The sequence below is a fragment of the Xiphophorus maculatus genome, chromosome 17, assembly GCF_002775205.1.
Source record: "Xiphophorus maculatus strain JP 163 A chromosome 17, X_maculatus-5.0-male, whole genome shotgun sequence".
NCBI lineage: Eukaryota > Metazoa > Chordata > Actinopteri > Cyprinodontiformes > Poeciliidae > Xiphophorus > Xiphophorus maculatus.
Genome location: NC_036459.1, coordinates 2886143 through 2911039, shown reverse-complemented (window position 1 = coordinate 2911039; position 24897 = coordinate 2886143). Strand labels below are relative to the sequence as shown.

The 24897-nt window shown below is 37.4% G+C and overlaps 1 protein-coding gene across 2 annotated transcripts in view; it reads left to right on the top strand.

Annotated features, from left to right (window-relative positions):
- The first annotated feature begins 886 nt into the window (after nt 1-886).
- Nucleotides 887-24897, top strand: part of phf21b (PHD finger protein 21B) — a 62637-nt gene continuing 38626 nt past the window's right edge. Inside the window, exon 1 of one of the 2 annotated variants that reach the window (XM_014473771.2) lies at nt 887-2297. In XM_014473771.2, the coding sequence (XP_014329257.1) occupies nt 2244-2297 (54 nt within the window). In that variant the 5' untranslated portion in view covers nt 887-2243. The remainder of the gene's footprint in view (nt 2298-24897) is intronic. The other variant, XM_023350376.1, reaches the window with a different exon arrangement.

Below are 24897 nucleotides of genomic sequence, written 5' to 3'. Positions count from 1 at the left end.
ATTGTTTTCACTGAACTTTATACATTTATATTAATTTTCTTTTATAAAATAAATTCCAGTACAACCAATTAACTTTAGAACCCAATTATCAATAAACTCTGTCTGTGTCAAAGAAAAAGTTCTAGAAAATGTTAATGCAAGATAAGGTTATAAAACAATATCCCAAGGTTTGAACGTCTAACAGAGTGTGATCCATTATTCAAAAATGGCAAAATTATGACACAAAAGTGACAGGTTGGGTAAGAAGAGCATTAATGAGAGACACAGCTAAGAGGCTGATGGTAACTCTGGAGGTGCTGCAGACACGTACAGCTCAGTTGGGGTTGGAGCCGCTGACAGTACTTGACATATTTTCCCTTTTTGTGTAGACTAGAAGAAAAAACAAAAATATGTTTAGTTTGTTACAAATCATAGGGGACTCAGCAAATACAGGGCAATCCTGGGAGAAGATATGTTCTCTGTTTACCTGAAAACAGGACAGAATACCTAAACTGTCAGCCAGCGCAAAAGTTGAATAGTTTAAGTTGAAGTGTATTTACGTGTTGAAATGGTCTAGTCAAAGCCCCGACTCAAATCCACCCTTGAATCGTTGGCAAAAAATAATGTGTTCAGATGCTTTCCACTCAATTTGATTGAGCTTGAGTTGTGTTGCAAAGTAAAAGGGGTAAAAATATTCATCTCTAGGTGTAAAATCCTTGCAGTGGAGACGCTTTGGTCAAACTAAATCAGAATTATGGATGGTTTTGAAAAGAGCTACCAATAAGTGGAGTTATTTAAACTGAAAATAAAATGCTGGCAAATAAAAAGCAAACATATGTTCAGGAAAACAAAACACTATTTTTGTATTAGTCCAACACAGTAATATGAAGTGTAGTTCAAACACAATGAAGTTTATTAGCTGAATATATTCCAGTGAACTGTGACAGGAGTTTTCATGAGAAGGGAGCAGAATACAACAGCCTAACCAGAAAGACTCTGTTTCTCCTTTTATTGCACGACTCCATGTAATTTTCATCCACCTGCTAAAAGCCCAGGCAGAACTACTGGCTGCTACAAGCTGAGGAAAACAATCCACAGTTAAATTTGAATTATTGAGCTGCAAGAACCTGAACTTTTTATGAGACAAGCAGAGAAATGTAAAAGTGGTTGGGATATAACTGTTCAGGGAGCAGAAAAAATGGATGCAATCTTCAATGGGAACTAAAGTGTAATGGCTGAACAGTCCAACCAGCATAATATTAAGACTGGTTAAGGTACAGATGTGTCTCTGCTCACCTTCCTGCTTCTTATGTGTAAATCATTTTGTTACTTTTTTAATCACCCAGTCAAACTAAACTTTATTGATGAAACACTAGCATTAAAAAATGGATGATTTTAATCACTTAAGTTTTATTTTTTACAATTTCAGATTGAGATTGAGATCCTGCTTGAAACATATTTTTTGGGGTTAGGTAAAATTACATAAAATATTGTTTGGATATGTGGATCAGTTTAGACACCTAATTGAGAAGATATGCATGTTTTGTGCATTAGTGTGGCAGTAAATATGGCTCACATAGCCGTATTTCTGTTCGAATTTGTTATATAGAGAAAATATACATCGTACAGTTGAATAATAAATAAAATAACATAGAAAAGCAAAATATTTCTAACAATAAATGTTCATTAATACTACTAAAACAATATATAGACATGTAAATATGTATACAACGAAGTTATTTTGTCTCTACAGGTACAACAAAAACACTTTGTAGCTCAGAAATCACTCCTGGCTGTGATTCCTTTACTTTGCTCCATGTGTTTAGTGCGCATGCCCAGTCAGTGGGGGTCTGCTCCATCCGGGAACTTCAGAATTACCATTGACAGCCGAAGCGCAACTTTTCCTCAGGCAAAGTGAAATCAAGGCGCGGACTCGGACAAAATATAGTCCCCGATTTTTAACTCGAAATTACCGAAAGGAACGGCGAACCGGTACCGCTTTGGACCCGTCCAAGTTTGACTGTGCCCCGGAGAGCAGCCGTGCCGTACTCGGGCCCGTTCCGTGGGGTTTGGAGCACTTTTGGAGACGGGCGGAAAGTGGGTGATGAGTCCCAGCCTGTGTAAAAAGAAGCGAGAACTTGCTCTGCAGCCTGGAGTAGTTCTTCTTTCAATTGTTATTGTCGCTTTAAAAAAAATCTTTAATTCACTTAAACTTGGTCTCGGCCGCGTCCAAAGTGGGAGAAAAGTGTTTTCCTGGTGGGAACATGGAACTACAAGGCCTACAAGAGGCGCTGAAAGTGGAGCTCCAGTGTCATCAGGTAAGTGAAACATGGTGTTGTTTCTGTCCCTATTTATCGCTGTTTGGGAGAGTGAGAGATCAAACACTCCGAGGGGGAAGGAAAACTATGCGACATGCCGCTGGGAATGGGAATGTCTGTCACTTCCAAGATCAACAATTAAAGCTACTTTTCTGCACTACTTTGTCCGGTGATGGAGGCTGTTTTGTGGGAGAATTTGGAGTGTTGATGCGGAGATGCTGGCTGACTGTGGCGATCAGGACGCGACCTGAATATTTATGAGCTGCTACAAACTGAGCCCGCTTTGTTACCTCCCTGTTTTAAACTTCACACACTTTCAGAAATCCGTGATTTTTTTTTTCTGCTGCTGCCGAACTGTTTTGAAACTGGGACGGAGCTGGACCCACAGGTTAGCGGTTTGTTTCCGGGCTTCCAGCCGGTATGGCTGGCTGCTCGGCGGAGTGAGGCAGAAACTTTATCAGCATAAATCTGCTCCGGTTAACATCATCAACTCTCTCCCAGAAATAACCCAACCTGCCTTTTTATTCGCCTCACAACGACTTGAGTGTTGGGAAGTTTCCTCAAACAGCCCCCCGGGGGAGGACTGCAGCTCTGAAGTGTCCGTAGCTACGCACTGGATGGAAAAGTGGCCATCTTTTCTTCTCAAACTTGTGCAATGTTGAAAGATTTTAGCGTCCATTTTGAGTGGGTCGAACGGGACTGAAGTTGGTGTGCAGATGGAAGTAGCCCAGTAAAGGGCCATTCCGCAGTTTTTAAGGAGTCTAAGCTAGCTTTAGCTTGCTCTAGCTTGTAAAACTAAAATATTTGGACTGGCCCAAGTCTTCCTAGAAAAACCCAGTTTTTGGTCGGGGTTGAACTTTGATTGACTTATTTTACACTTGTCAGATATTCTTTCTGACAAAGTTTATGATTTATGCAACTTTTATTAGTTTTAATTGTCTATTTATGAATGTTAAATATTTGATTCTAGTAGGTATGGACATTTATTGTAGCATTTATAAGAATTTTGATTTATCATAATAAATTCCAAGTAATGATGCCAGGTTGTTACTATTTTATTCACTGTTTCTTCCAGGAGAGCATCAATTAATTCAAAAATAGAATTAAATTATGTTGTTCTGTGCAGCTTACGGATAGAAACCATGCTGTCCCTGTTGTGTTAAGAAGCCTATTACAAAATGTTTTCTGTTTTTTAAGAACAGTGTTGGTGTTTGTGGAGCTGTAATGCAATTACAGTCATATTGTTCCCTAAAAAGTCTACGAATAATTTGTTTTTTGTCATTATGGCAACAAATACCACAAAATGTTGTGATAATTTCAAAATGCGTTCTACCAGAGAAATGGCATTACGTTGACTAGTTACTGGACTAGCTCTATATATTTATACCAAAGATATTCTTTCTGATTTATTTAAACCTTTATGAATTATAAAAACGGTTTTCTTCTCTTGGTTATATGGAGCTTCACTGCATACTAGTAGATGACATTATTCATATCAGAAAGGACTGTTTGGAGTGCAGTAATTGTTGGCTAAGAGTTGTGAATTTGCATTTTTTACAGTAATGTAATATTTCAGAGATTTAATCCTGCAGATGCTTAATTCACATCACAACAGAAAATAGGCATAGTTTATGATTAATATAACAATATTAACTAATAATTTTGCCTTTGGGATATTTTCTAATACTTTGGTTTCTGATTAAAGATAACAGATGTAACAGAAGAACACCAAGGAAAATATCCCAAAGGGTTTTCTGACATAAATAAAGCAAAAAGTTTGTTCTTCTATAAAAAACAAGTTTTCACAAACATCAGAATGAATTTTTAATCCTGCAGTTGATTTAGCATCATCCAGTTTAAACTTTACTTTAGATGTCACAAGGAATCCAGTCTTAAGTTTTTTGGCCATTTACAAATGAGATAAAGGTTGCAATTATTCTAAAGTGTGTTTAGAAGACTTTGTGTTTAGTTTGAAATACATCAGATCCAACTTGTTGTATTGTAAAGTAGATGAGCCCCTTTTATGGTGGAAAAAAGCATTAAAATTTACAAATACAATAGTTTTCATCAATCTGTGTTTAGAGTCATTTATACTGGTCTTGTCTAGATGCTGTATATTGCAAAACTGTCCCATCTAATCTTTAATTTAAAAATACAAATATAGTTTCTTATGCATTAGAAATGATCCAGTCCAGTTTTGAGTCATTAAGGTATTTTAAATTTAAAAGTGGAGCTGCTGAAATCCAGCCCAGAGTCCCTTTAAAAACAGCGGAATGCTCCTTTAGTGAAGCAGCTTCAATCGGAAGCTGCTAATCAGACACGAACTTCAGCAGCTCGACGTGTTTCAGGAGAGCCGGAGAGAGTATGTGGCCTGACTCAGACTTTTTCAGCTCCGCAGCAGAAACCAGCCCAGCCTGGATCCGTTTCGTGTTAAAACGCAGTTAAACACTTCGCTTTGGTTACTTTACGCTTCTGTCTGCTGGCATTATTTCTTCTTGGGTCACGTGACAAAGAGCGATCCGTTTGATTCGCTCTTAATCACGCTTTCACTTTTCTTTTCTTTTCTTTTCTTTTCGTTTCTTTGTTGATATTTCTTTATGGCTGTGCTGCTGCGGCTCCTTCGCGGTTCCGGTCGGTAACTTTGAGGGCGGCTCGGCGCGCAGTGCAGCCGGGGAGGAAGCAGCTCAGGGCGGATGCTGAGCGTTCAGCACCACGGTCAGCTCCTCCTGGTTCTGCTGCTGCACCGACCCAACTTCCACAGCAACGACATCCAACACTTTTCCCGTCATGCTTTGCTTGTTTTATTATTTTCTTTTCAAGCTTTAGTTTGTGATTAAAACTTGAGTTTAAAAGAAATCTATCTTTGTAGAACAATGAGGCGTAGGAGGGTGAATCTTTTTATCCTTGTTTTTGTTTTTTGTTTTTTTTCAGTTTTGTAGTGGAAGCTTCCATTTTGAGAGGGAAATGGGGGTGGCTTCTCCCCCCACCCCCTCCCACCTCTCTACAACATGGAGAGTAAAAAAAAAAAAACTCTGCAGAGTTTAATGCAGGAGGAGGAAGAGGAGAGGAGGGGAGGGGGATGGGCCCCATTCATGCCTAACATTACCATTTTGATTGCTTTGATGCTGTTTTTGGTTTGGATGGAGGATGGAGGGGGAGGGGAGGCAGAAAGCCCAGTCAGCACTCGCCGCCTGGCTGCACCGCCACGTTTCTAACTGCTACACTCATCTCTTACTTTCTCCCTGCTAATTCATGACACGCTACTTTTCTTCCCCGTGAAACGATCCCACTTTCTCACTCCAGTCACGTTCAGCTGCATATCTTTAAACCTGTAATGACGCTTTGCACGCCGTTTGAGGTGTCCCCACCCTGAAAAAGATTTTTTTTTAAAAAACCTGACTGCACTTGAACACACCAGAGATGACCTCTACCTGCCAGTCTGTTTAAAATGACACAGCAGCAGCAGGAGGGGAAATCGACTAGCAGCAGAAATGTTAATTTTAATGATTATTAGTTAAAGGAAGCAACTTTTTAATTTACATCATCCTATTTTAACGAAAAGGAGTTAAAACCGCTTGGCCTTAAACTCATTTTATTTCACAACAATAAATTTAAAGTGATTGATATTCATAGAGTTGTGCATTATTGTGACAGCAAAGGAGTGTAGCATCAATTAATCACATGATAAATTTGTTTAGAGACGTTCTAATCCATTCTTTTATGTGTTTGTATTTCCATTTTATTAATTGATTTTGGTTTTACTTTGGATATCTCAAATATCTTTCAGTTCCAGTTTTAAATGTTCTTCACAAAATTAAAGTTAATTTTCTTAAGAGAAAAAAACCCTTTCCAGCCAAGGACTCAAGTCAAGACAAAAAAAACCTTTTTATGAAACTTTTATTTATATTGTTCTGCAATTCATTATGCATAAGTAAAGTGTACATGTCTTTATTCATTTAAAATGTTTATTTTTCATAATTCAGCGTGGTTTGGGGATGGAACGGATTACAATAATTTTAGTTATCCATCCATTTTCTGTTCACCCTCGTCCCCTAATGGAGTCGGGAGGGTCGCTGGTGTCTATCTCCAGCTACGTTCCAGGTGAGAGGCGTAGACAGGTCGCCAGTCTGTCGCAGGGCAACACAGAGACATACAGGACAAACAACCATGCACACACACTCACACACACTCACACCTAGAGACCAATTAACCCGACAGTCATGTTTTTGGACTGTGGGAGGAAGCTGGAGAGAACCCACACATGCACAGGGAGAACATGCAGAAAGACCCCGGGCCGGGAATCGAACCCAGGACCTTCTTGCTGCAAGGCAACAGTGCTACCAACTGCGCCACTGTGCAGCCCAATTTTAGTTATTATTATTATAAAAAATAATAATAATAATAATGTATTATTAATATTCTAATATCAAAATTAGTTTGATATTTGAACAGATTGATGTTTTATCTCGATCACAGAACAAATTGAACTCGTATCTCGAGCTTCTGCTATACTTAAACCATTTCTCGTCTGATTTTGTAAATGTGGTTGTTGACCTTTGGCCTTTGGGCTGCTCCAAAGTTCCCATGAGCCTCTGGGGTTGGAATTGAACTGAAAGTCGTGTTTGTTCCAGACGAAGGTTTGGGCCGTTGATGTGATGTTTCCTCAGGTTATACGTCTGAATTTCTCTTCATTTTTTAAAAGACTTTCTGTTATATTTGGGGAAAACTAACTGAAGGGAAACTTGTAGTCTGATTTTATAGTAAATATTTGATTCTAAGGTGCTAAATGTTGCTAACTATATAAATCATTAAATAAATTCTCCTCTGAGCTCGTTTTCTGGTCCACCATGTTTTTTTTGAGTAATCTGCATAGATTTTTCTGCTAAAATGTTCAGATTTTCTCCTGCTTCCTGCACAAAATCAGAGGCCTTGTTGTCTGATCCTTTCTGTCTTTTCATCCTATTTTAAAGTAAACAAAGTCTAAAGTGTGTTATTAGTTTGTTCACATTTTTTCATTTTGTGTGGAGAAGATGACACACTTCAGAATAAAACAGTTTAAACGTTTAAAAGAATAAAAATTGATTTTTCATCTTGAATGCTGTAGTCTTGTAACTAATCATATTTGCTTCAGTAACTTTATTATAAAGTATCACTTCTCGTAATTGAGTAAAATGTCTGTATACTGTGAATAACTTCACTGAATGAAGAACAAATTTGTTTTAACCAAACATTCACCAGATGCACCTGCAGTTTTTTGTTAACATTTCATAAGTTTTATATTGAAAGAAACTGATTGAAATTTTTTAGTTCTCTTGATTTTGATGGTTTTACAAAATTATAAATTAGATATTTTCATTTTGGGTTTTTAAAATACCCAAATACCCAAAGATTTATTTGAAACATTCACTTATGAGGTTTTTATGTTAATTTTAACATTTAAGCAGAAACTTCCTGAGTAAAGTCAGTGGAAAATCTGACCTGCAGCAACACCATGAGTTGATAGAATCAGTTTGTATTTCTTGTTATTTTCAGACTCTGGTCGGGTTTCAGTGTCAGGTTGAACCTGTAGCGGCTCTGAGGGAATATTAAAGTCCACAGTTTTTTGGGGTGGAAACCTGCAGGTCGTTTCATGGCCCCAGTTTGAGGTTTGGAGGTGGAAGTTAATCCTCCTGTTGTTTTCTGCTCTGCTATTTATCGACGGACGGCTGGAGATGGGAACGAAGGATGATCAGAAACTGGGAATAAATTAGGAGGAATGACTTGAATTTGACTCTCCTCGGGTTTAAATTTGGCCTTGGACGAATCGATTCCTCCTGGTTCTGCTTGGTTTGCTCTCCGTTGCGTCATGGCGGCGGGCCTCACCGGCCTGTCAGGCAGCAGATGGGGGGGGGGAGTTGGAACCTCCGCTCCGGCTTTTCCCCTCCGTGGTGAACCGGTGGATTTCTCCCTGAGGAGAGCGAACGTTTCGCTTCAGTCCGACGTGTTTCCGGAGCAAACCGTTTCTGAAACAAAACCCGCAGCTCCTTGACTTGAAAGCCGTCTGCAGGCAGCATCCGTAACCATGGATACGGCCGCTTCTTCCTCTCCGGCTCTGTGATCGTCACTTTTGGATGTTTTTTGAAGTTTGCTTCGGAGCAGATCCGTTTAGAGAGCGAGGATGATGATGTGGAGGCATTTTAATTTAAAATAAATGTTCTAATTAGAACTGCTGTGATTCTGGACGGTTGGCTGAGCAGACGCTATCGCTAATTTCGTCTGCTTCCAGACCGCTGGGATATTTCTGTTGCAGGACAGGTTATCCGCGCCTTCTTAAAAATGTGTCTAAAGTTAAAACCTTGAAAATGTTTTAAATTCATTAAAAATAAAGTTGCCATTAAATACGTTGATCACAAGTCTTAAATTTTTCTGTTGCAGGACTTTTTATGAAGTTTATTTTTCACGTGAAACTTTTCTGTCAGGCAAAGTTTGAGTCACCTACAGACATCTGCATTACGTTCTGGCAGGCGGTTTAGGCTACCGTTAACAAGCTGCTAATATCCTTGCTGGCTTCATTTCAAGTTTATTTCTATCGCACATTTCGACAACAGGGCAGTCCAAAGTTCATCTTAAAAACGCCAACCTATCACAGAGTAAGTGTAAATTTATTGCTAGTTGGCCGGACTACATTCGTCTTCGCCAGTGGCTCACTTTTGTTGGTAACCCATGCTATGCAACGAGTAATACTGGGAAAACGAGCTTAGCTACTACTACTTAAAATGTGACGCGTATTAGGGTCAATGTAGACAGAATAAATGTGTAAATTTCCACCGAAAAACTCATAAATTTTGAGATACATTTTTTTTTAGAAATAGGAAATTGAAAAAGTCGAAAATTTGCCAGAAAAAAATCTAAATTTGAGATTAATTTCACATGTCTTATAAATATAATAACACTTTTAAAAAAAACTAGAGAATTTTCTAAGCTCGTAAGGTTGAAAATTTTGAACTTTTGGAAATTTTCTGATTTTCAAAAGTCAAATTTTCAACTTTTTGAGTTCAGGAATTTCCACTTTTTCCTAGAATATCTCTGAGATTAATCTAAATATTTGAGTTTTTTATGGAAGTTTGCTCCTTTTTTCTATCTACATTGGCCCTAATAAGGCAATGTAAATATGCAATTTTTATGTTCATTTCTGTCATACTACTGCTCTTAAGTTTCTTTCATAATGGTCTTAAGAAGTCTTAAATTTGAGTTGGCAAAACCTGCACAAATCCTGCTAGAAGTGAATATTTACAAGTTTGATTTCTTCATCTAGCCCTGAAAGCAGCTGCTCTGATTGGCTGGTTGCATCCGTTTTTCAGCTGCTGAGTGTCACACGCTGCCAAGCAGGAGAAATGGGGTTAGTCTGGAGCAGCGAGTTGGTGGAAAGTGATCCTGACCTTATTTAGGAAGCATTTTAATGATACATGATGCTGCTTCCTGCTCTGCTCGGCTGGAGAAGCCGCTCGCTTTCCACTTAATCCACGTTTGCAACGACACGTGTAACCTCTCGCTGTAGAAGACACAATCCAGTTAAATCATACCCAGTTAGTTTGAAAATAAACCGTGCTGTGTGAAAACGAGCTGCTGCGCCACATGAAGCTCCCATTTAACCCAGTTTCTCTGCAGATTATCCACCTCTTGTTTCCCATAACGCTGTTTATGCTGCACTAATTGGATTAGAGTGATTTATTCAAGCGTAATAAGCATTTTTTAGAGACAGAAAAGTGGAATAAAAAGGTTTTAGAAGAAGACCTGTTGGGTGAGGTTGGTGCTTATTCAAAACAGAAAAAAGGTTGCTGAGCGGCTGTTAACGAAGCAAACGGTGGGATTTTAGTGGAGTTCTCGTTAGGATCACTTTTCTGGCCCATCTGGACTCCTTCAGGCTTTCTCTGTGGCCATGATGAGTTTTTTCAACGAGAACCAGACCCAAACCAGATTGTAGTTTACAATTTCTCAAGATTAAACTGTAATTTTCTTTTCAAACCCCGTCTGAGAGTTTCACATGTTGATGTTAGAAGTACTGTTTCAGTTGCATCCTTTGCTACAAATGAGGAATCGTTCACTAAAGGAATGCTACAGTATTGCATTTTAGGCAATAAAATGTTTATTCTTTTATTTAAAAAAGGAATTTAATCATTTTGTATTAATGTTTTTGTGTATTTCTAATAATATGTAAATTAAGCCAAAGTGGTTAAATGAAAAGCCTGCAGAATGTGCTATTTTATCAAATAAATCATCTGACTAATCGATTACTAGAATGATCATTAGTTGCAGCCCTAGTTGACTCAAGTGCAGCTACCTTTGGGTGAAATATTAAAGGAATGGGTGCAGCTAGCTTAAAGCTGACTCCGTGTTCTCATTCTCACAAAGTTTGGAGCGATTTTGCTTAATTTTTAAACCATAAACGCTGCATTGGTCTGATTTCACGGTTTCTATCGCTCGTCTGAAGCTGCCCACTTTTGAGCCTCTCAAGTTACCTAGACATCTTCATTTTGCAGTTTTATCGACTTAAATTAGCTGTTAGCCAACAGGAGGCATCAGAGTTTATCAGCTGTTCTGTCAGGATTCAGCTGAAACATTTCAGGATGAAACTGGAGGCCTGTTTGTTTGTGAGAAGCTGCTTTTCGGCTTCTGTTTCATCTCTTGTTGTCTTCCAGCTTTAAGACTGAGAGCTGAGATGAATCTGGAGGACACCCACGCAGCAGCAGCAGCAGCTTCGTCTCAGAGGAGTAAATATCTGCCCTGCTTTTCTTCTCCTGATCCTGACTCTGCTGCCACTCCGCTCCCCCCATCCAGTATTTTAGTTTGTATTTCTTGCAGACCTGCTTTAATCAGCTCTAGGAGAGAGAGAGAGAGAGGGAGAGAGAGGTTTAATTAAGAGCAACATTGCAAGAAACCCTGCAATGACTCTTCCTCTGGGATGATCCTTCCTCCTCCTCTTCTTCTTTAATGCTGCTCAGATTTAGAGGTGAAGGTTTCTCTGGAAACTCTGACCTGCAGCACTCAGAGTTTCCCAGAATCGACTTCAAAACGAAAACATGAGGCTGTCTGCCATCTTTACTCTTTCTACATTATTCTAACCTCTTCTTGAAGTTTGAGATGAAGGAAAGAGACACTTTCCCCTCAGGAGGAAGTGACACATTTTAGTCTAAATCAAGTCTGAAATCAAGCAAAGAATTAACGTTGTGTGGTTGTCAAAAAAAAAAGAAAACAGGAGAAAAACGCAAAACATCAGGCCTCAGAAATTAATGCAACTCCTATAAATGATTAGATGAATATACTAGGAAATATAACCTACAATATGTGTGAATATTTATACACGTAAAATAAAAATGAGGTCAGATTGAATAAAAAATAAATGTTCAACTTAATATTTGAAAGCAGTTAAATTGTAAATTTTAACAAAAATACAAAGAAAACCAAAAAACTTTAGTATAAAGGAGAAAAAAACCCCAAAAAAGCATTTTAATATATTTTTTTTTACAAAAAATGTAAAATGTTTGAACAAGAAACAATTCAAACATATTTTATTTATTAAATAAAACAAACATACAAAACCCCAAAACAAAACAATGAATGTTATCATAAGAAAATCCATGAATGACGCATGAAATTGGCGCTCTGCTGTATTTAACGTGTTATGTAAAATTTACTTTTCTGAGCTTTACAAACTACTTTTTAGCGCCGTGCTCCAAAAAAATGTTTGTAAACGGCTTCACAGAGAAACATTGTTGTGACGACTTCCTGCAGGGGGAGTGTCGGAAAGAGCAGGCGCTTCTTAAAGAGATTTCAAGCCATTAAATTATGAAGTCACGTTTAATATAAACAACATTTTTATAACAACTCAAGGTAACATAGTTAGTTGATGATGCCAGTTAATAGCAAAATATTCCTGGTAGGACTGTTATAAATGAATATTTTAGTAATCGAGTAATCTATCGATTATTTACGGCACCTTCGTTCATCACACTCAGAAACTCATCCACCAGCCATGTACCGCCACCTGTTTCTTCAGACTGGGATGATATGAAGTTTATTGTGTGTTTTGTCCGTAAAGCTACACTTACACTGTAACCACCAACTACTCAGCCGCCTGCCGAGTTCAGTCTATCACCTGTATAAATACTCCTGTAGCTCTGAACCAGCAGCTCCTGGAGGAGAAAGGCTGCCGTACTCCAGGCATCTCGCCAGTCATTTTCAGGATGCTTATTGGTTCCCCAAAAATGATGAAAACCTGGTCATTATCATCAATCAATAAAATCCCCATGGGCCAAACTTGGAAATTGGACGTTATGCCGCTGACACTTAGCTTTAGTCAACAACTCAGAGGCGGAAGTCAGAGCTCCACGTAACGCAAATAATGTTCCGACCGGAACACAGTGCGCAAAATAATAAAACATAAATTAACGAATCTTTGAGGCAGGTACATTTTCCTCGAGGAATTTTAATAATTGAGGTACTCAAATCATTTGAGGAATTATTTCAGCCCTAATTCCTGGAAAATACATAATACTGCCTTTTTATAATTGGACAGTTGTTCTTATCACTTTTATCGTAATCGGAATAAAAGCCATGAAGTATTGTGACTAAACTTTGAGCCTGTTTTGCTCATCCCTGGTTATGGGTTCACCTTTGTTTTGTAAATCTCAGAAAAACTTCTTTTCATGAAGAATATTGAATTATTGTCATGATAAATTTAAATTGTGAAATGTAAAACTGACTGAAACGTTACGTTAACAATTTTCTGCATTGTTTTTTCATCAGTAAAATCATAAATATGATTAAATGAAGTCAATTTAGTGATATAAATAACACTTTTTTATGTCCTAAAGAAGCCGATTTTAAATCGATATGTTTCTCGAGAGCAGTATTTATGTTTGTGGGGCTTTGAATGCTGTGCTGCACTGCAAAAACACAAAATCTCACTAAGTAATTTTGGTCTAGTTTTTAGTGCAAATATCTTAGTATAGTGAAAATAAGACAGAACTAACTTAAGTAAGTTTTCATCTAGATATTGGAACTTGTTTTAGTCAATAATTCCTTAATATTGTTGAAAATTTACTAGTTCCACTGGCAGATTATTCCACTTATAACATGGGAAATATTTTTTTGTTACAAGTGAAATATTCTGCAATTTTAAGAAGTTATTGGCTTGAAACAGGCTTCTATGTCTGCTGAAAAGTTATTTGTAAGTTAGTTTTATCTTATTTCAAGTGTACTAAGATATTTAAACTGGAAACTAGAGAAAAAAAATACTTGTTAAGATTTTGTTTTGCATTGTAGTACAAAAAAGAAGATTTGATTAAGGTAATTTTTATCGTTTTAACAATAGAACTACCAAATATTGTGGTGCTGGAGGTCAGGTTTGCCCAGCAGCTGATGAAGTTCTCCATCTTCATCAGTGAAGAGTGAATCTGTGCAAACAGCAGCAGAAACTGTGAGTGTCATCAGCTCAGCAGCGGCAGCAGCTTCTTTATTTGTTGCGCTCGCAGCTGTCCCCCCCGGGGAAATAATGGGAGTTTGTTTGTAAAATCCGGCTCCTTGCAGGGAGCAGGAAGTGAAAACGGAGCAAACATGGAGGCTGAGTGACGGAAACAAGATGAGCTTCACTTTCACTGCAGATCCGCCATCATCAATACGAAATATCCAATCAGATAAAATGTAAAGTCTGAATAGTGAAACCAGAAAACAACTTCCTTCAAACCCTTCACAATAAAAGCCTCAAACCGTTTACCCAATGTGCTGAACATTTAAGTGTCTTTTAGAGTCTTGTTAGGGCAACTGCAGTCTTCTTTCAATCCAGAAGTTTTATGGTGGATTCCTCATTCCACAAGTCGGTGTGCCCTTGGGCAAGGCACCAATTTATATTGATGTAATGATCGTGAGTTTGATTGGGTGAAGTTTGAACCATTTTGGGCGGTTCATCTTCCACACTGTTGACTGGCTTCATGCAAACAGCAGGTAACAGAGTCCAGGATTAAATGTTAAGGGTAATATAAAAATAATAAATATAAAAATAAACCTATAATAAATATTTAAGAAATAATGAATAGATACATATTAAATTGATACAAAGTATAAAATAATAAAATAAATATAACATAAATAAATGAATAAGTCTAAAATAATAATGTATTAAATAAATATGAAAAATATTAAATATAGAAATAAATGAATTATGACAAATAAATAATTGTAAATAAATACAAAAACGAAGAAAATAAGTTTCAAAAATCTCTCCAAGATAGAATACTAGCACTTACAGAAACTGAAAATAAAACACATACTATATTAAACTTTTAAAATAGAAAAATTAAATAAAAATAATCCTTCTTAATTTTGACAAAAATGTAATATTTTAGGGTTAAATGAACATTGATAGGAGATAGTAGTAACATTTGTTATTAATATGATTTAAAAAACTTCATGAAAAATACTTGAGTTGTAAAAAGACAAGATAACAGGACGAAGTAATGCAGTGCTAGTCCAACGTTTATGCAGAAATTCAGTGTTTGTATAATTTAATAATTCTCTAAATAATCCCAATAACATTTTGCAAAGTGCTGGTAGAGAACTATTTAGATTAAAAGTTTATATCCTTGGAAATAAAAGCTACGCCTAAACAAACAGACACTTTTGACCATTTTCTGGTGCTTCCTGCCTCAGTTTGGTGAGTGAAGTGAAGACGGGTCGGCCATCAGAAAAGCCGAACCTTGCAGACATTTTTCTTGTCGTCAGGTTTTGGAGGTTTGCAGGTGAAATCGTCCCGGGGCTCCAACAATTTGTCTTCTTCTTTTTCTCTCTTCGGGGAATCAGGCGGTCACGTGGCGGCGAGCTGCGCAGCTCGGATTATCCTCCTCAAAAAGCCGTGAAAATCGCTGTAATAATTCAGAAATTGCCTCTGTGCGCCGGCCTCCAGCGCTCCATCCTGTGTTTGTGTAGCAGAGACAAAGTGCCTCTTTGACTGCTGCGTAATTTGGATGTTTTGTTTTGTTAGAGGGTTTTTTTCTTTTCTGCCCTCTTTTTGTGGTTCCTTCAGAGCAACTCCGTGTCATCGCTCAATTTCATGCAGGCCTGAAGTTAATCCTCTCACTTTCATGGGTAGAAAAGTGGTCTCTATGTCTGTAGGCAGAAATATATACATTTATTATTGCACACACGTCTGTAGTGCTCATTAGTTCCAGTTTTTATTCATTTTTCTGATTATTTACAACTGGCTGGAGGATGTAGATGCACACTTAGCCTGAGGTCGTACAAATTGCCGCTTCATAATTCTTAGGCTCTTATTTTGAAACCACTTTTGAATATTTAAAGTTGTTTTGTCTTAATTAAATTCAAATCAGATATATTAAATTAACCCCAAAGGGACATAAATACTGTTGTAACTCATAATATCCAATGTTCTTGAAAGACTTGTAGATGCTAATGGCTGTAGCTCCAGTAGCAGTCAGTCCTTCAATGAATCTGAAGAAGCCTCTGACTGAAGACATTCTGTTGTGTAACAGTAAATACGGTGCTAGAAGTTGTTCATAATACTCTTTGTTTCATGGAAAATCCTAAGTTTAATATATATTCTTTAAAAAAAAACAAGCTAATTTGGGACCACAACCTATCGCAAGTAGCTAAAACCTGCTGAAACTTGTAACTTCTGCTCCAAAAACAGTTTAACTGCATATTTTGATAGTTCAAACACCGAATATACCTTAATAATGCTTGGTGGAAACTGTCTTAGCTTTACAGCAGAAGCTAACCTCTGCGGTTTCCTTATTGTCGCTCTTGGGGATTCGGCCAGTCAGCACCAAGGGAAATAAACGGCGCTTCTGGGTTGGCTGCTTTCCTAACGTCGTCCATTAGCGTGTCAAGCAGCATTTCCAAGTTTCTTTGTCTTACAAATGGTTTAGATGCGTTTTACAAAGAAAAAAAATCAGTGAATAGATAAAATTTCTGATAATAATTTGGAAAAATCTATGCATACTGAACCATAAATAAGCTTCAGTGTAGCTGGAAGAGTTGGCTAAGAACTGCTGAGAATGAATCGCTCAGGTGAAGCCTGGAGTTTTTTTCACCATTGCTCTCTTTGGGTTTCCATAGGGATGTCAGGGCGGCCATCTTGTTTGACAAAGCTTGTTTGACAGCTTCTATTTATTTGGACATTGAATTCAGGTCAACTCTTTGACAAAGTATTAGGGCCAGATTAAGATATATATTTTTTACTTTTATTTACCAGAATAAAGACATAACATTAGGAGAATCAAATTCTAGTAATTTTATGCAACCTAATACACACAAAAAATAACAAATTAAAATGAGAAATGTTGAACTTATACGTTGAAATTTAAGAGAAATACTTCATCCTTTAACACATCAGAGTGAAACTATCATCAGTAGCAGGACTTTGAAACAATTCAGTCGTAACTCTACCCAAGCATTTTTCATAAAATTATTATTTTTTTGACTTTAAGATGTTATTCCAGTAAAATTTTCTTTATTCTGCTGATAATATCACGACTATGTTCTCATAATTAAACAATGTTTCTCGTAAACTGGCCTTGACTCTCCACCATCCAACTCACTGAAGGGATGATTGAAATAAAAGCCATTTTTTGAAAATATTTTCACCCATTTGTGATTTATTTTACCAAAAAAAAAAAACAATTGAATGAAATCAGACCTACAGTATGTTCAGAACAAATCTGCAGTTAAATAAGAAGAAAAACTAAACATTTTATGCTGTTTTCATGGATTTAGCGACAAAATGTTGCTTTAACAAAGTAAAGTCATTTTCCGTCTCCTGAGGAATCAAACGGATTATTGCCGTCTCTTTTCTTTGGTCTATTTTTGTCTTTTTTTTTTCAGTAGATTCTTCTTCCTGTTTACAACCTTCTCCAGCTATTTCCTCCTCGTTGCTGGTAGACATGAAACGTTGCGACCTATCGGTGACCTGTTGGTGACCTTTGGGGACTTCCTGAAGGGCTTCAGGTGGAGTTAATGCCGGGAAGCGTTGGGTCGCTGCAGCAGGAAAGCCGGATCCATTGATTTTCTGTCTCTCTGTCGTCTTCATCCTCATCCTCAGCCTTAATGAACTTCCTCTCAGCTGCGGCAGTTTCGTGTCACCAGACAGCTGATGCGATTCGCTGCTTTTAACGTGACATCAGAGGGTTTGGAGACGGGGAATCTGAGACTGACAGTCATTTTTTTTCTCATCCTGCTCCTCCTCCATCTAGCGTAAGGAATGTTTTTCTGAGCCACAGACTGGCTGTTATATAATGTAAATATTCCACATGATGTGTGAAGCATTCTCAACACGTTTTGGTGGTTTAGTTTCTGCTGCGTTGAGTCGCAGCTGCAGGGGAAACAAACTGTCCCAGATGAGAAGCGGCCACTGGTTTTGGTTAAATAAGACATGAAAACTGCAGACCGTTGAGTCTGGAGGAGATTCGGTTTAAAGGAAACTGTGGGTGGAGGAATCCACCAGAGAGCTGCAGCTATCACCGCAGAGGTTTCACTATTGTTGTCATGAAGGTCATTGCAGATTATCTTTGTATTCAGAGAGTACGGTGCAGCAAAAGGGACAAAATTAAGACTGTGAAGTGGCTAAATATATATCCCTCTGCTTTCCCAACATCCTTCCTGACGTTTTCAAAGACCAGAGTTCAGTTCAGTTCAGAACTGTCTAAAGTGGGCGACTGTGGCTCTTTGGTAGAGTAGTTGTCTTGCGATCGGAAGGTTGTAGGTTTGATTCCAGCTTCCTCCTGCCACATGTCGATGTGCCTCTGGGCAAGGCACTTAACCTCAAATTGCCTACTGATCTGCGTATCGGTGTATAGATGTGTGTGTTTGTGAGTGCATCTGGGTGAATGTGACTCCAGTGTAAAGCTCTTTGAGTGGTCAAAATGACTGGAAAAGCGCTATATAAGTTCAGTCCATTTACCATTTAAAGAATCGACTCTGGTCTGTTTAAAGTGAACATACAACTCTGGTGGTTCTGGTTCTGAAAGGATTTAAGACTCTTTAACATTCAATTAAATCAAAGTTCTGCCAGATTCCTAAATCTGAATGGATTCTTGAACAGATTCCTAAATCTGAATTGATTCCTATATCTGAACAGATTCTTGATTGAACAGATTCGTTTTCTTACCCAGAATCTTGAAGAGTTTCATGAGAGCAGATTTCTGATGGATCATATTTGATATATATCTATATTTTGTAATTTAATAACTTTTTTGGTGATAATTTTAATTTGAGTGTCACTGACATGAATCTCTTGGAACAGAGACCTGGCCAAGATGGCCGCCATACAAAAGAACTAGAATCATCCTCTTATAGTCAGGAACCTTAAAAAAAGGTTAAAGTTCAGATCAGAAACCGGTTCTGTTTTCCTCGATATGCTGACCTTCCTGAACAGGAAGTGAGGTTGTTGAAGCTGCTGCTCTGTCGCTCTGTGCTTTGAGGAATGAAAACTCGTCTTCAGCTGAAGGCAGCAGCAGCAGTCTGCGCTGCAGCGTCAGTCTCCACAATCCGGCAGCTGGAGAGGGAAAGTTTTCTGGCTCGTCTTTAATTTTTTATTCATCCTCTGAACGAAAGAGGTCAGCCTGATTAAACATGCAGCGCAGCGCTTTGGGGAGCGGAGGCTCCTCCTGACCCCATTCTACGCTTGTTCCAGCAGTTAAAACCAAGTTTATTGTTTCAAAACCAGCTGGACGTTTGTCTCTAAAGCTGCTGAATCAGCTGATCCTCCTGATGGGTTTAATAAATGTGTAATTACCCAGAAACCATTTAAAGATGCTAAACAAATTTTCCCGCTAATTATGGTGTTACTTTATCTCCTTAACGGCTGCAGCCACGTTTTCATTGCCTTTCCTGTCCTGGATTTCAGCTCTGTTACTTGTATCCACTCTGATTTCACTCATTTGTCACTTTATTCTGTAGTTTGGTGATTTTAAAGCTACTTTAGCCATGAAACGCTAACAGATGGTTTAATCTTCCTAAAGTTGGTCAATTTATTTGAAACTCACCTTCAATCTACAGTTCAAATACTATTTATTTAAAATTATTTAGTTTAAATAATTTGGTTTTGATTTTTTAAAAGTCAGAAATCTAAAAAATAAAAATATATTTAAAAATATAGTAACTTTTATTTATTTTTTCTTAGTCAAAAGTGAAATAAAATAAGTAAATGATTATACTATGCTTTAATACTTTAGAAAAAAATTAGTAAGATATAAATTTTTTTTGTACTTTTTAAAATTCAAAATAGAAAAAAAATATATTTTTTTATAACAAAATAAATATGTGCATCAAACAAATGGGTTTTGTCTCCTATAATATGTGGAATATTTATTCTAAATTATAAAACGATGCAAAACTATTTTATTTTGATTTTTATATTTTATGTAAAAAATAATTTCTTTGGTTTGTGTGTGAAGAGAAACCAGGATTGTTTTTTGTGTTTCTGCAGCTGGTTCCTTCTCAGCCCTCATTTTCTGTGTTGTGATGAGCTTTTTGGTGTGTGTGTGTGTGTGTGTGTGTGTATGTGTGTGTGTGTGTGTGTGTGTGTGTGTGTGTGTGTGTGTTCATTAAGGCTTCTTCTGGAGCCAACAATGGAGTCTCTCTGCCAGCTAAACACACATCAGCAGAAAGAGGTCAATTATAGAGAAGAAGTAACAAAGCAAGAAGAAAGCCCCTGAGTGTTTGTCTTGATTAGTCTTTGTTATGGAAACCATTTCACAAATCGGACGCCTGCTGACATCCAGCTCTGATTTTCAGCCATGAGCTTTATGTGATTTTAAAAAAAAAACTGCATAATTTTTCTTTTTAGATACAACTAAACTTCAAAGTAGCTGCAGGAAAATGTTTAATTTAGAAGGGAGTGTTTCTGTTTGCTGGTTCGTAGACGACGGAGTTCATCAAGGCTCACTTCAAAGCCCGTTTGAAAAATTGATCAGGCCGGATCGGAGCTGAAGTGGATCTCAGTCTGAGTTTTTCACTCGCTTTGCAAACAGAAATCTCTTATTAATTCAGCTAAAAAAGCCAAAATTGGGTCTGAAATTCTAATTTGTCTCAACTGAATATTTTACCTGAATTATTCCATTTTATAAATGTCAAACTGTTACTTTTCTAAAAAGCAAAGTTTCGTGTTTTTTCATCTTTTTATGCTGCACATCAGCTCAGTTGAATTTTTTTTTTATATTTTAGCTTTAGTTTAAAATAAATTAAAACTTGCAACTGAAAAAAATAAACTTACAACTGACTTTTAATTTTATGTTCTATTTTAATAAAAACAAAATTGTAATAAAAATTATACTTAAACCTAACGAAGAACTTAAACATTTATGTTTGATTCATTAATTAGAAAATTATAATATTTTATCAAACTGTCGTATTAAGGTGTTGCTGCTTTGAATGTGTGAATTTTCTGCACATTTGTTGACGGTTTTATTTGTTTTCGTTTTAAATATTTTCCCACTTTGAGCTCAAAGCCTCTCTGGGACATCAGGACCAGACTGGGAGACGCCGTCCCATCCAGGTTGTTGTCCTCCATCACCCTGCAGGTCCACTGGGACTCCTTCTCTCAGTGAAAGGTCACGGGGTCAACTGCCTGGTAATAGCAAAGTGTGGAAATGTCAGTGAATTTAAACATTAAGAACCTGGAATTCTGCTGACTGATCAAAACTCTGAAACTTGAAATCAGTTTTTGGACAAAAGTCTCCATGATGTTGTCCTCCCCCCCGCTGACCGGGATCTGATCTGGGATCAGATGTTAAGGAGATGGAGGGATCTCCGTGGCGACTCTGGGCTCACGCCTCCAGTAAGCCGCCATGAGCCGTCAGGTCTGCGCCTGGGAGCGTCTAATCCCGCCGTCCCCTCTTCAATCTGATCTCCAGCGTGGCTCCAGGCGTCGCTGCTTTAATGCTGATAATGCTGCTCGGGTCTGTGTGAAATCTAAGCTTTGAAATCCCTTTAATCAAAGCGGCAGCCGTACAAACACGGCCTGGAAAAGGGCCGAGTAACGACTTACCACCGCAGTGTTTCCTGGTTCTGATCTGATCTCCTCCTGAGACGCTAATAACGCCTCTGATTTCACTGAACACCGCTTTGTTCTTTTACACTTTGTTTTTTAGCTTTGAGCTATTTTAATTTTAACATAAATGCAACAAAATATGCATTTTTAATAACCTGCAGAAAACCTTAAGTTTTTCTAAACTTTTTAATGTTTTTGTTCTGGTAAAGGTATTTTGGTAGCAAATATTTGATCCATAGCAGTAATATTTTTATCAAAATCTTTGAAAAATGCTGGCCATCTTATTGGCCCCCTCCAGAGTCATACAGAGTTCTCTTCTTCAGTGAAGACATAAAAATATATATACATTTACAGAGATAAATATTACATAGATAATTAGATTTTTTTTTTTTAGCCTAAGATTTCTACTGGCCTGGTTTGGTCACCCTTATAAGACATTCGGTAGCGCTGCTGCTGTAGTTTGCAGCCTGGACTAGAGTTAAAACATTGAGTAGCTCCGCCCACTTTCCCCACTTCCAGCCTAACGGCTCATTTAAGGCATTTCCTGCTCAATGTCCTCAACAAAGTTAATATTGGGAAACTTTTTCTAACAAAGATTTACCTAACCTAGGAAAATGATGTCTGCTCTCCGTAGATTGACTTAATTTGTAAAGTTTTTTCTGCATGTTTGGTTGATGTTTGTGACTATGAAAGCGTTTTACTAGGCGTTTTCAGAAAGCGTTCCTTTGATTCACTACTTGGTTGTAGTTTGTCGTGAAGGTTTTTACTCTGGACGTTCCTCCAGCGTCTCGACCAGCACTTCACTTTTCTTCTTCTTCTTGAGGAAACGTCCGTTTCTCTCCTCCCGCTCCATATTTTGTTCCGTTTCTGCCTGGAATTGGTTCTCCTGGTCCCAGTCCCAGAGCTGTGGCTGTCAACCAGTGAGGCAAACTCTTTCTGCTCCAGTGTTTGTTATTGATGAGCGGATGAAGGTGTGATGAAGAACTGCTTGGAGTGCTGACAGTCTGTCTGCAGAAATCGGCTTTAGAGCTTAAAACATTGATGCTGATTTATTTATCCTGCTCAGATCCCACTTTTTTTTGTCCTTCTTTTACAGATTTTTTTAAACATAGTATTGTCTCCGTTTACTCAGGTTTCACCCTGATTTTATCCTATCTTATTTATTTATTTATATTTTAAATTCTGGTTTATTTTTTACTTTCATCCTAATTAATTTTGTTTTTTTTATTATGATTTATGAAAATTTTTACTTTTATCCTGATTACTTATTTATTATTATTTTTATTTCTGGTTTATTTAAATTTTTACTTTTATTCTATTCTGTTTATTCCAGTTTTATTCAGATTTTTGTCCCTGTTTGTTATAATTTATCCCAGTTTTCTTTTAGTAATTATTTTTTATTCTCCCAGATTTTGCTCTGGATAGATTCTACTTTTTTCTACACCTTCTAACCTTTTTTTTTGGTACCTTGTTTTTATTTTAAATAGTTTTTGTTCCTTTTTTATCCTGATTTTATTCCACTGTTTTGATTTTCATCAGATTTTTATTAAAGCATTGACTTTAGATAAGTCTGGAAAACCTTACAGTAATGTCTCTAAATTTTCCGTCTGGTGTTTTCTCTGACAGAGCTGCAGTGAAACCTGTTATATGTGTAATTAATTGTCCCTCAGCTCCAGCTGTGTTGACCAGGCAGTAAATCCACAGCTGGATCTCTGCTGAGACGTTTGCTCTCAGGTTCGGAGTGAAAATGTGAAAGAGAGGAAGAAAAAAAAAAGTGATTCTGTGAGTCACTCACCTAAAAATATCAGGCGTGCAGCTTCAGTTCTTCCTGCCGGGTTGCGCTGACCTGTGAGTCAGCGCTCCAGCTGGAGTCGGCGCTCCGAAGAGGGAAACCTGCCGGAGAGGACAGGATGGGAGCAGGTCGGGCCCAAAATGGCCGCCGCAAACGGAACTGTAACTTGGAACGAAAAAATGATTGAACTGTAACAGTGGAAATGCAGCATTAAAGAACATCAATCTAAACTTTTTTAACATTTCCAGTTTTAAGTATTTGTTACCTGATATAAACAGACTAAAAATTCTGGACATTGTTTTCCTCTGCAGACGCATTCCTGATCAGTTTTTAGTTGTTTAAAACCACAAAGCTGCAGAGCGAGTCTTCATGCAAACACTTCCACATTCTGATTGATTCTCTCTGTGATGCTGCATCTTTAAAAAATTAAAGCTAAAACTGTTTTATATATTAAAGCTAAAAACAAGCTTGCTTCTGCCTGTTGGCTGGAGACTTTTAGCATTTCTGTGAACCTTAGTAAGACGCTCAGTTTTTCCTTGAACTTCAGTTCAAGAATAATACAAATTTTTCACGTCCAGTGCAGGTGGCTTTTTATTTAAGTGGGTAAAATTATTACAGACATATTTTTTTTGCAGTAGAATATGTAAAATATTTCCGACAAAAAAGGAGTAAATTTCCTCCCCAAAAAAACTCTGAATTTTTTAGATTAATCTCACATATTTTTTGGAAAAAAAATTACTTTTGGAAATTTTCTAAGTTTTAAAAGTCATAGCAAATTCACTCAGAAATTTCCACATTTTTGTCTAGAAGATTTCTGAGATTAATCTCAAAGTTTTTGTTTTTTTGACAGAAATGTACTCGTTGTTTTTTTTTTCTATCTACAATGGTGTTAATACGCCATCCTAAGTATTCGTGTTTAAAGTTGTTTTAGTAAAGATTAGGGCTACTGAAAAAGTAAAAAGAATTTTGACTTTAATGTCAGAATTTTTCACTTTAACCTCAGAATTCGGACTTAAATCCCAGGATTCCAACTGTTTTTCTTAGAATTCAGAATTGTTTTGCTCCAGATTGTAATTTCTCCTCCGCAGTTTTGACTCTGAGACTTTTGACCCATGTGACATAAAGTTTGGACACCGTTGGGACAAGAGAAATCATTCCAACATGGCCGCCCATCTTAAACCAGGCTGCTGTTGATGTTTGCAGAGTCTTGGTTCTGTTGATCCAGGTTGAACTCGTTGTGGATCAGAGCAGCAGCATCTTCTCTCTCTGCTGCAGCCAGAAGATGGCATGATTCAGTTTCCTGTTCTGCCTCTATTAATAATGGCCAGGCTTTAAAAGTCTAAATAATTTTGATTTAATTTAATTTAATTGATTTATTTGGTAGGGACAGACATACAGCGACATAGACAAACTGAACAAAACAGCAGTCCCATGTTTACGTGATAGTGCAACAGCTAATTCGCAGCATTTGTCCCTAGATGGGCTTTTTTTTTAAAAAAAAAAAAACAACCTCTAAAAGTTAAAGTAATAATCGAACAAACAGTGAAACATGACACATCAAAAGTGGGTACAGTTCTGTTTTTGACATAACCAGAGTTTTGTTTGCTTCTTAAACATACTGAAACTGGTTACAGACTTTAAATCAACAGGAAGTGAGTTCCAAACTGCAGATCCTCTCACGGACAGGAAAGCACTTTGAGCAAAAGTGGTTCTTCGAAAGGGAACCTTACAATTTCCATTTGAAGCTGCTCTAGTAGATCTGCTGT